The sequence below is a fragment of the Asparagus officinalis genome, chromosome 3, assembly GCF_001876935.1.
Source record: "Asparagus officinalis chromosome 3, Aspof.V1, whole genome shotgun sequence".
NCBI lineage: Eukaryota > Viridiplantae > Streptophyta > Magnoliopsida > Asparagales > Asparagaceae > Asparagus > Asparagus officinalis.
The window spans coordinates 5,923,880-5,935,425 of record NC_033796.1 but is presented as its reverse complement, the minus strand read 5'-3'; the positions used below and the strand labels follow the sequence as shown (position 1 = coordinate 5,935,425).

The 11,546-nt window shown below is 36.9% G+C and overlaps 1 protein-coding gene across 1 annotated transcript in view; it reads left to right on the top strand.

Moving 5' to 3' along the window:
* The window catches only part of LOC109832773 (lanC-like protein GCL1), a 10,781-nt gene continuing 1,749 nt past the window's right edge, over positions 2,515–11,546 (top strand). Inside the window, exons 1-3 of the mRNA XM_020400186.1 lie at positions 2,515–2,734; positions 3,376–3,557; positions 11,288–11,399. Coding sequence (XP_020255775.1) covers positions 2,609–2,734; positions 3,376–3,557; positions 11,288–11,399 — 420 coding nt within the window. The 5' untranslated portion in view covers positions 2,515–2,608. The remainder of the gene's footprint in view (positions 2,735–3,375; positions 3,558–11,287; positions 11,400–11,546) is intronic.

The following is an 11,546-nucleotide window of genomic DNA, read 5'->3' as shown; positions in this document are numbered from 1 at the left end:
AATGACTGACTTGCTATTTACACTGTTAGGATGGTTTATCAAGGAAATTTGAAAGTTTAAGGGGTTCGACACCCCACAATTCAGCATGCCTAATGGGAGAAAAATTTCAGGGCACTAGCTAGTATAACCCACAAAAGTTTATGGGGTTTTGTGAATTTTGCCTTAAGAATAAATTTATTTTATTTTATACTCAACATCCTTGAAAATGTTAGCAAATTGTTAAAAGTTGAAAATTCTCAGCATTACAAATTAGATTTATGTTTGCCTCAACTGATCGACCAGGATGGCTGGGCACAATTGGTCAAGTTGGAGTGGCAAATCTCACCGGTCCTAATCCGAGCTTGGCTCGAGTACGAGGCAGGAGCCCAATCGGATTTGGACTAAAGTTGTCGTCTTCTACAGACACTTCCAACTGAGAATTCATCCAATAAAAGTTTTCATAATCTTCTTCACTAAACAATGGGTAATGAATTAAAGAATAAAATTCATTAGTCCTCAAAGACTGACTTAAATATTAAACGAACAGTTAATTGCGAGAGGTAATACAGGATTTTATTTTAAACAGCAAAGAAGTATGCAGAAGATAGAAAATTCACAACACTTGCCACATAAAAAGTTCTTGTCACAAAATTAAAGGCGTAGATAGATATGGGTCGTACCTAAACTTATTGAATATACTTAAGACACTTCAAAATGTATTTTCATAAAGTTTTAAAAAACAAATAGACTAGGGCCATATGAGTCCTCTATCCTTTATGTTAGGATGATTTATAGTTTGCTAAATGTGTTTAGCAAACTATACAAAACTGGGTTAGGACCATTCCTAACCTGGCTTTGTGGTAAACCAATTTTTTTGGACAGACTCCCTCCTGGTCCAAAAGAAAACTGGTTTAAGGTCATATTTCGGCCTATCAAAACAGGGTCAGATCTGACCCTCTTATTTGCCAAACAAAAAATCTTTTAAAATTGGGTCAGGTTCAAACCTAGCCCAGTTTTGAAAGATTGTCAAACACACCCTTTGATTTTACTCTTTTCTAACTTTGACAATCTAAAATTCTATTTGATCAGTTCAACATAGGGTGGACGTGAGCTGAATCGAACCGTAGGTCGAACCGTAGGTCGAACCCATCTTGGGTTAAGACCACGACCCAAAGTGGGATGGGCCTGACCCGACCCGTTTTAGAGTTGAGCCATGGGCTGGGCCGGGTTTATGCTTCAACCAGGGAACAAAGAAGACAACCCACCCGAGAAGCCCGGCCCACTATTAAATTGGCCCGGGTCCAACATAGGCCGACCTTTTTTTTTTAACTCTAAACTTATATGTGCATTTTTCATTGCATGAGTGAATTCAGATTTTGCGTTGTTTATTGCCTATGCAATACATTCATGAATGTTAAGCCCATATTACACTTGTGTACATTTTGAACATGAATGTTTAATTTCACGTACTAGATCTTTCAAATCTATTGGAGTATTAGCATCTAATTGTATATAAGTTTTCATTCAACAGTGGTCTGCATAGGCATTAAAGAACTAGCACATAATAATCTTAAATTACTATGGATTGGTTGAAAACTATGGGCATGCTGCTAATGACGCCATTATTTGACATTTTGCTTCCAATCTTAAACAAGTATTAAGTGTAACACCTTAGTTTCTAAAAAGTCTAAAATAGTAAAAATATAAATTTAATATAATTTTATAAATATATAAATATATTATAGATAGAAAAGGAAAATGTTAAAAAAAACAAAAAAACAATGCTTGTTGACTCGAAACTTGAACCACTACTTTATATGTCAAACCCGGCTTGGTCCATTGCAGGTCGTGGGTTGGGCTAGGTTCGACCCTAGACTTAGGGACAACATAACAAGCTCGAGCTGCCAAGACCCGCATAGGTCGGGTCTGAATCCGCCCTGCTAGAGAACAAAGCGAGCCGGCTCACTAGTTAGGCCCAACCTAGCTCACGCCCACACATAGTTCAGTGCCCTAAGATACAAATAGTTAACATTATTTTATTTAAATATATTAATATGTAAAGTGTGTGAGAGAATAACTTGTTCAATTAGAATTAGTTTTTTAAATATAGAGACTAGGAAAAAAGTTAAAGTTTCAAAGGGCAAGATGCCTTTAGACTTTAGTGCATCAAAATAGAAATTCAAAGTAATCAAAATTGAAAAAAGGAAAATTTTGGAGCATCAAAGGGCAAGATGCCTTTAGCGCACGTGTGTGAACGTGGTGGAAGAACATCCATATAATATAAAATTCATTATCATATGTAATATTTAATAGTATCTTACCCGCACGAATCATCGAGCGGTCCAGCCGAAGAGGCACGGCATCCTCACCCGCGCCAGTATTCACACGTGTCACCCACCGCAGCGTTTCCATCGCGAAGCAACAAAAATTAGCTTGACACGTGAGACACGTTAGTGCCCGGCTCCCATGCGTGCCAGTCCGCGGTCCTTCTTACCGCGTCCTGGGACCCACGTGTCGCCTAACTACGCGTCCGACCTATATAATCCCCTCCGCAGCAGATCCCCATTCAATCCATCACTCCCTCTAAGAAGAGTGAAGGAAGAGTTAAAAAGTCTCGAGAGCGTTCACAATGTCGACGGCGATGGTAAGAGAGTCCGAACACGAGGAGGAAATGGTGGAACGAATAGAACCAATCCACGTGTCCGACGTGTCGCTGGAGTCCTTCCTCAAAGCTGCCGTCTCCCTCAAAAACAAGGTATTTAGTGAGAATATGTTGATTTGGGAGGGTTTTTATATGCAAATGAGTCACGTGTGTGTGTGAAAACGGGCGTGAACAGCGCGAATTCAAGTTACGTATGCAACACTTAAATTAAATTTAAGGATTTACATTTCAAATTACAAATTTATATATAGGGTTCAGTGGCTTTGCCCTTTACCAGTCGAAATTTTTGTTTCGGCAGCTAAATTTGATGATTTTCACTTTTTGGTGGATTATTTAGTTATTTAGCTGAAAAATTAAATTTCATACCAATTATACTGTGGAGTGGGTGGCACACGTGAAGAATTAAAGCCGCAGAACAGTACATATGCAGGCAGAAGAAAAATTCCTCAAGGACCCAAAATATGGGACCAATAGGGGGGACAAGTAAGATGTCCACCTCCTATTGGATAATGAATTGGCCATCATTAATGATGGCCAATTCATTATCCAATAGGAGGTAATGAATTGGCCATCATTAATGATGGCCAATTCATTATCCAATAGGAGGTGGACACCTCACTTGTCCCTCCTATTGGTGCCATATTTTGGATCCCTTTAGCAAAGCTCCAGGCAGAATAATAAATTTAAGCTTATATAGGGGCACAAACGTAAATGTCAACATCCGCAATTTGCAGGTAGTGGATGCCACGTGGACGATGAGGAAGGATGCTTTGGTCGATCCGACGGCGTACACGGGGCTGTTGGGGACGGCGATGGTGTGCCTGAGGTCGTACGAGGCCACCGGCTGCTCGGGTGATTTGAACTTGTGTGCTGAGATAGCGGACACGTGTACGGTCGTGGCGCGTAACTGTAACAGGTAAATTGTTGATTTGTCCGTCATCTTCACCTTTTGAGTTTTGGGCATATAATTACTTCCCTTTCCTTCAATCAAACATGTTTAGTGGGACCTAAAATAGGTCCGGATTCTATCTCCAGCTAGTTAGTAATTAGTGTGGAAATGACTCCTTTTATTCACAGCCATTTACAAGAAGGAAAGCTTTGAATTTAGGGCCTCTTTGGTTGTTTTCCTGAAAATCAAAGAAAAATTAAGGAAATGAGGAAAACATCAAACAAGTTCTTCTCCAATTTCCTCAACAAAAATCATGAAATGGGTATCCTAAAATGTGGGTCACCTCAACCAATAAGAATTTAGCACATCATCATTTTTCTTGGTTCTAGGTTTGACCCAAACAAAGAAAAGGAAAATGTTATGAAAAACTTACAACAAGATTGTATTTTTTCTTCATTTTTTTCCGGTCATTTTTCACAAATTTTGGGCGAACCAAATAGCCCCTAGGGCTGAAGCCCGGACAACACCAACACTAGTGGTGGATTTAGAATTTAAGAAAAGTGGTCTCACCAGATAATTAATGATGAATTTTTTTAAAAATTTTGAAAGAAGTATATAACTACATTGGTGGTAACAATATCTAATATATCATGAGCAAGAATATCAAATACATAATCACACTTAGTAAATTTAACTCATGGGCCATGAGTGGATGCCCATTTTTAGGGCAATTGCACTCCTAACACTAAAATTGCATTCTAAAACCTTCTAATTTACAGCTCGCGCCCCATAATTTAAAATATTTACACCCTATTTGAATTTTAGCTCATCTGAGTTGGGAATTAAGCCAATTTGTGAACAGTGTTATTTTACATTACAATAGTTTAATTTTTATTTAAATGGATATTTGTCGTCCGTTCCTCTAAGATATTTTTTTTTTTGGATCCGTCAATGATGGGGTATATAAGGAATCTGTTGTGATTAGATTGATTGTACAAGTACACAAAATACTTGCACAAAAGTATTTTCATTATCAAAAGAAAACTCTTTTTAATCTTTCACCTAGTCGCAGTAGGATATGTCTCAAGTAGTGTTAGTTTGACTTGGTCATTGATGACCAAATCAACCATTGTTTCTCTGTTGAGAGAATGGTGGAGAACGTGAATCATGGGTGGTTGAGAGAAAATCTCTCATGGGGACGGATCTGAGGGGTAGAGATGATGGGTTAAGCCCCTATATAAGGAGGATCATTCTCCTTGAGAAAACGCAATGAAAATCAAAAAGAAAACCCACTTACCCATTACCAGAGCCCCTCAGAAATCCTCTTTCTTCTTCTCTGTTTTTTTTTAATCACTGGTATCAGAGCACAGAGCTGCGACGTCGACGACTGAAGGAGATCGGAGACCATCGGTCGAGCTCGAGATTGAGATTTTTTTTTTTGAGAAGAGTAGAGAGAAGCCGAGTTAGAGAAGCCGATCAACTTCTATCCCTCTGTTGAAGAAGAAGAAAGGTTCAGTTGAAGAAGAAGAACCAGCAGGTTAAAAGATAACCTACTCAAAGTTAAAGCTAGCCTACTCTCTCTTTTGTCCACTGTAGCTTGTTTGTATAGCCTACTCTCTCTTTTGTCCAGTTAAAGCAGAGTTTGTTAGCTTTATTTTTTTGGTCCTACATGATAGCTTTTCCATCCCATTTGACAACAGAAAGAAAACTGGTCCTAGCCTACAACCTTTCACAACCTACTTGCAAGTCTTGTCATAGTTCTTTTTTAACCTACTTATTCATAGACTTCTCCTACAAGTGTACTACCCACTTACCATCGGCCAGGCTCTTTCCCATCAAACTTGCATGAGTTCAAAGCCTTGTATATATCTGCATTAACATTAATTGGGCCTTCTTGTTGGGCCTTGAGTGTTGTGATTGTTTGATGGCCCGGCTGTTCCAAGTTGATAATCTCCAATCCAGTCAGAAACAACGTCAAAACTTCGACAACAGATTCTTCGGTCAACACCACTAAGTGACGACCTCACTTTAATTGGAGCTTCATTCCTCAACTCACAAGAACCAGGTTCATTTTATTTTATTTATTTATTTATCTAACTTTTTTTTTTGTATAATTGTCAAAATATCAACCTTACGCATATTTTAAAATTAATTTTAGTTTTAGTTCTCTACCGAATGGCTAGTAAACTTGTTCTATCGGAACTAGAAAAAATTAACAAATTTAATGACAGTAATTATGATATGTGGCATAAAAAAATAGGATATGCTCTTATTCATGACAACATTGATGATATAATCGAAACCACTGCTCCAACCCTTACTGATAAATTTATACCTGAAGAAAAGAAAGGGTTTGAACAGTGGAAGTCGGAAGATAAAAAGACGAAAAGTCTTATGCTCATGTTCATGGAAGATAACTTAATCAAAGTTTTTGAAACTTATAAGACTTCCATGGACATGTGGAATGTAATAAAAGAAAAATACGACACTGCTTCTGAAGTTAACATTTAACTCCTATTGCATAAGTATAATTCTTATCGTATGCAAGAGGGAGATAATGTCATAGAGCATATAAATAAAATGATTGTCATGGCTAAGGACTTATCCACTACTGAGATCGAAATCCCGAAAAGAATACAAATGACAACCATTTTGAATAGTCTTCCCCCTTCACTTGCTGTGGTTGCCACCACATTAAGAATGAATCCTGCCATTAAGTCTGTCACTGATCTTCCTATGCACCTAACGATAGAACATGATTTAATAGCCAGTAGGAAGGAACCAGAACTGAATATGGTGCAGCAAGAGCTGAATTATGTCCGCCAGAGGCATAATGCTGGAAGCTATAAAAACCCTGGTTCTAGTAAACTACAACCGCGAGGACTGAAATCACAACAATTCAAGAGAAAGAAAGTACCCCACGGAGCCTGCTATAATTGTGGAAAGTTCGGGCATTTCAAACTCAATTGCCCACAAGGAGAAAAGCAGGAGAATAAGGGAGGCTATAAGCATCCAGAACAAGGGGATACTAGCAAAAGAGAATTCGTCGGTGTGACGGAATGTAATGCTGTGATGACGGACATCAATGGTTGGTGGATCGACTTCGGAGCGACTAGGCATATTGCAAAGGACAAGAATGGAGTCGTAGAATTCACCGAGCTGAAAAAAGAAGAACAGAGAATCTATATGGGAAATAATACCTATCTCGATATAGAAGGTATTGGTTCGTATAGATTGGATCTTGGGGATAGTATTCTTGTCCTCAAAGATGTGTTCTATGCGTCAGGAATTCGGCGCAATCTGATCTCTGTTCCCAGCTTGATGAAGAACGGACTGGAAGTTAGGTTCTATAATAAAAGGGTTTCTATAGGCAAGAATAATAAAGTGTATGCTATGGGAAAATATGTGCCCGAGCATGAATTATGCATTCTTCCAGTAGTTTGTAATAATTCTGATAATAAAATTTTGAATTTGAACTACTTGTCCTGTTATATTTCTGAATCTGAATTGTGGCATTCTAGACTAGGACATGCTAGTATTTCAAAAATAAAAAAAATTATCAGAATGAACTTGCTTCCTGCACTACCTAATATTCAATTGCCACCATGTGAATATTGTTTAACTGGTAAAATGACTAGAAAACCTTTTGTTGGCGGACATAGAGCCAATGAACTTTTAGGGTTGATACACTCGGATATTTGTGGTCCCCTAAATGTCAAAACTCATAGTAATAAAGAATATTTTATTACTTTTATAGATGATTATTCCAAGTTTGCACACGTCTATCTTATATCTAGAAAATTAGAAGCTTTTGAGTGCTTTAAGAGATATAAGACAAAAGTTAAAAATCAACTTGGATTGAAAATCAAAATTCTGAGAACTGATAGAGGTGGAGAATATAATTCTAAAGAATTTGAAAGTTATTGTATTCAGCATGGAATTAAAAGGCATACAACAATGCCGTATACGCCACAACAGAATGGTGTTGCTGAAAGAAAAAACAGAACATTATTAAATGTAGTTAGATGCATGTTGTCTCATTCTGGTCTCTCTAAAAACTTTTGGGGAGAAGCATTGTTAACTGCAAACTACATTTTAAATAGAATTCCCACCAAATCAGTTATATCTACACCTTATGAATTATGGAATGGGAGGAAACCTAATTTGAGTCATCTCAGGAAGTGGGGATCTATAGCCCATGTTCTCATTCCATGTCAACTTAGAGATAAGTTGGATTTTAAAACAATAAAGTGTAGATTCATAGGGTATTCAGAAAAGTCAAAAGGTTATAAGTTCTACAATAAAGAAAAAGGAATCATTGAAAGCAGAGATGCTACATTTCTAGAGAATCTAGAGGAAGAGGAACAAGTTCAAGAGGAAACAGAACCTCTAACTGTAATAGATGATGATTATTACAGTATTGTTCCCACTAATGATCCTGATATTGTGAATGAACCTAACCTTAAAATAATGAAATACCTATAGAAAATAATATACCTAATCAACCGGTTGTAGGTAACAAAAGGCCAAGAACACAACCTTTATGGATGGATGATTACTATTTGTATTCATGTGAGTCATCCTGTTTTTCGGTAGATACAAATATAGAAGAACAAGATCCCTTAACATTTTCTGATACGATGAAATCGCATGAATCAGCTTTATAGCTAGAATTTATGAGAGAAGAACTTGATTCCATAGAAAAGAATAAGGTATGGGAGTTATGTGATCTACTAGAAAATAGAAAAGCCATAGGATGCAAATGGGTGCTCAAAAAGAAATATCGTGTTGATGGATCTATTGATAAATTCAAAGCACGGTTAGTTGCCAAAGGTTATAACCAGAAGGCAGGAATAGATTTTCAAGAGACGTATTCTCCTGTAGCTAAATTTGCATCCATTAGAATTATTTTGGCTATTGTTGCATATTTTGATTTGGAGTTATTCCAAATGGATGTTAAAACTGCATTCCTTAACGGAGAGTTGAAGGAAGCAATATATATGCAACAACCTGAAAGTTTTCAGGTGAAAGAATAGGAACATAAATTTTGTAAATTAATGAAATCTCTATATGGTTTAAAATAGTCTTCTAGACAATGGTATCTCAAATTTCATGATGCAGTTACTAAACTTGGTTTTATTCAAAATAAATTAGATAATTGTGTATATATCTTGAAAAGTGGGAGCAAGTTTACTATATTATCCTTATATGTGGATGATATATTGCTCGCTGGAAATGACATAGAAATGTTGAATAAAACCAAGGCAGATCTCAGCGAAAAGTTTGAGATGAAAGACATGGGAGATGCATCATATATTCTTGGAATTCAAATAATTCGAGATAGAAAGTCTAGAATGCTAAGTTTAAACCAAGAAAAATATTTAAGATTAGTTCTTAAAAGGTTTGGAATGGAGAATTCCAATCCGGCACCAACTCCGTTGGTTATGGGAAAGAGATTATGTAAAGAGCAAAGCCCTGGAGAATGACAGAAGCCATTAAATGTTTCTTATGCTCAAGCAATTGGAAGCTTAATGTATGCAATGTTGTGCACCAGACCTGATATAGCTTATGCTGTGAGTCTAGTCAGTAGATATCAAAGTAATCCAGGACCAACACATTGGGAAGCTATTAAAAAGATTATGAAGTATATTAGAGGTACATTGACTCATAGATTAGTTTATCAAGCTGATTCGCTTGAACTCCTCGGTTATTCCGATGCTGATTTTGGAGGTGATAAAGATGATGGAAAGTCCACTTCGGGATACTTATTCATCTTTGGAGGAGGAGCTGTTTCTTGGAGTAGTAAGAAACAAGGGTGTGTTGCTAGATATACACAAGAAGCTGAATATATAGCTTGCAGTATGGCAACTACACATGCTGTTTGGATAAGACGGTTTTTGATTGATCTTGATCTCAATTTGTTGGAAGGACCTATTGATATTTATTGTGATAATCAAGCAGCAATTAGCTTAATCAATAGTGGTGCGAATAGTTCCAAAGAAAAACATATTGAGATCCAGTATCACTATATTCGAGATATTGTAGAAAAGGGAGAAGTCAAAGTGACTTATATCCCTACTACAGATATAATTGATGATCCTTTGACAAAAGGAATACCAGCGGAATCTTTTATCAAACATGTATGTTTGATGAGACTTAGAAATAAATAAGTCCAAGTAAAATTTCATGAATAATAAAATAAGAGTTACTCTCTACGGATAGTAAATTTCATGAATAATAAAATAAGAGTTACTCTCTACGGATAGTGGGAGTAATGGTAAGCAGAAACATCCGATCTCACGGATAGTGGGAGGCATGTCACTTGGTTAATTTGGTCAAGTGGGAGATGTTAGCTTGACTTGGTCATTGATGACCAAATCAACCACTGTTCCTCTGTTGAGAGAATGGTGGAGAACGTGAATCATGGGTGGTTGAGAGAAAATCTCTCATGGGGGCGGATCTGAGGGGTAGAGATGATGAGTTAAGCCCCTATATAAGGAGGATCATTCTCCTTGAGAAAACGCAATGAAAATCAAAAAGAAAACCCACTTACCCATTAACGGAGCCCCTCAGAAATCCTCTTTCTTCTTCTCTGTTTTTTTTAATCAAGTAGGTCATACATATTCTCTTCATCTATTTGCCCCAGATTGTATTTGCAACGAGGCAATTTCGCTAGATTTGAGCTTCATTCATGCATGTAAATCAAAATTACTCTAATCTTTACCATTCAATCCAATTTCAAAAGATAAGATGAGAGCAGGTAGAATTTCCATTATCGCATTTATGCCTTTCACGATAGTGCTTGCTTTTCAAGGTAATAATGATTTTTATGACACTAGTTGAAATCCTGTGTGGTCGTATGCTCTCCATTGAAATTGGAATGAATAGTAAGGATTTGAGTATTATCTCTTCGAGTACCACTTATTGGAGAGGACCTGAGTACCCGTTGAAAGTAAGTGTAATTCACGAGGGTAAGATAAGTCATAGATTTCAAATGAGTTATAAGCATTCATTATGTCATCAACTATTAAAATTAAAAGTAGTGGCCTCAGCGAATACTAACATTTCAGTAGTAGAAGGGATCCAAATCCCTAGAAATGTGGGTTTTGGATCCTTTCCCTCTTCACTGTTTTGCGGACAACCATTCCAAATTATAGTACTCACCACATTTCCATGTTATCTTTCACAATCATTTAGCTACATAATAAACTCTTGTAAATAATGAAGAAGAAGCACTACATCCCTAGCACTTAGCAGTGCTACATTTTTTATAAGATTTTAATTTTGAAATGGAAAAATTGGGGTCCACAGGTTTAACTTTCTTGATGTAGCTTTTTTCCCCTTTCAAAAATGAACTTTTTGGTGTTGGTTGTGAAAGCTGATAGGAACGTGTGCTGTAGCTGAGCCTCTCCTTCCACGGCAAATGAATTATGAAGGTCACATGAGTAATTGTTTTATATATGTTTATTTGTTAATTCTCTTTTTCTTTTTTCATAATAGTCCTTTCCATTTCACTACTTTTGGTGTTAGCTGCCATGTACTCTATACCCATTTCTTTTTTAAACCAAAATACATAACATTATTGAGCATATGGGAAGTTACCACACATAAACACTTCTCATCTTTATGGGGTTTTCTATCAATTAGAAACAAGCCTCTTGTCTTGACAAAAGTTGGATACAGTGTTGTTAAATTTAGTTATTTGTCTGGTCTTCTTAGTGAGTAATTGAACTATATGAAGGAACAAAAAATTGCAGGGACCTGACCTTTTTGTGTGGGAGAGCTGGGGTTTATGCGCTAGGGGCCGTTGTTGCAAACTATAGAGATGACCAAGCAAGGCGAGACCTCTTCTTGGATCTATTCTTTGAGGTATTCTTATGGTTGATTACTCACTTAATTACCCAAATTCAGCCTTCATGTTGTTTAATCTTGTCGATACACGGTAGCAATTAATTTGATGTTTTCCCGAGTGAAGCAGTTTGGCTTCTAAGTAGTATTGATTTTTTACGATTATCC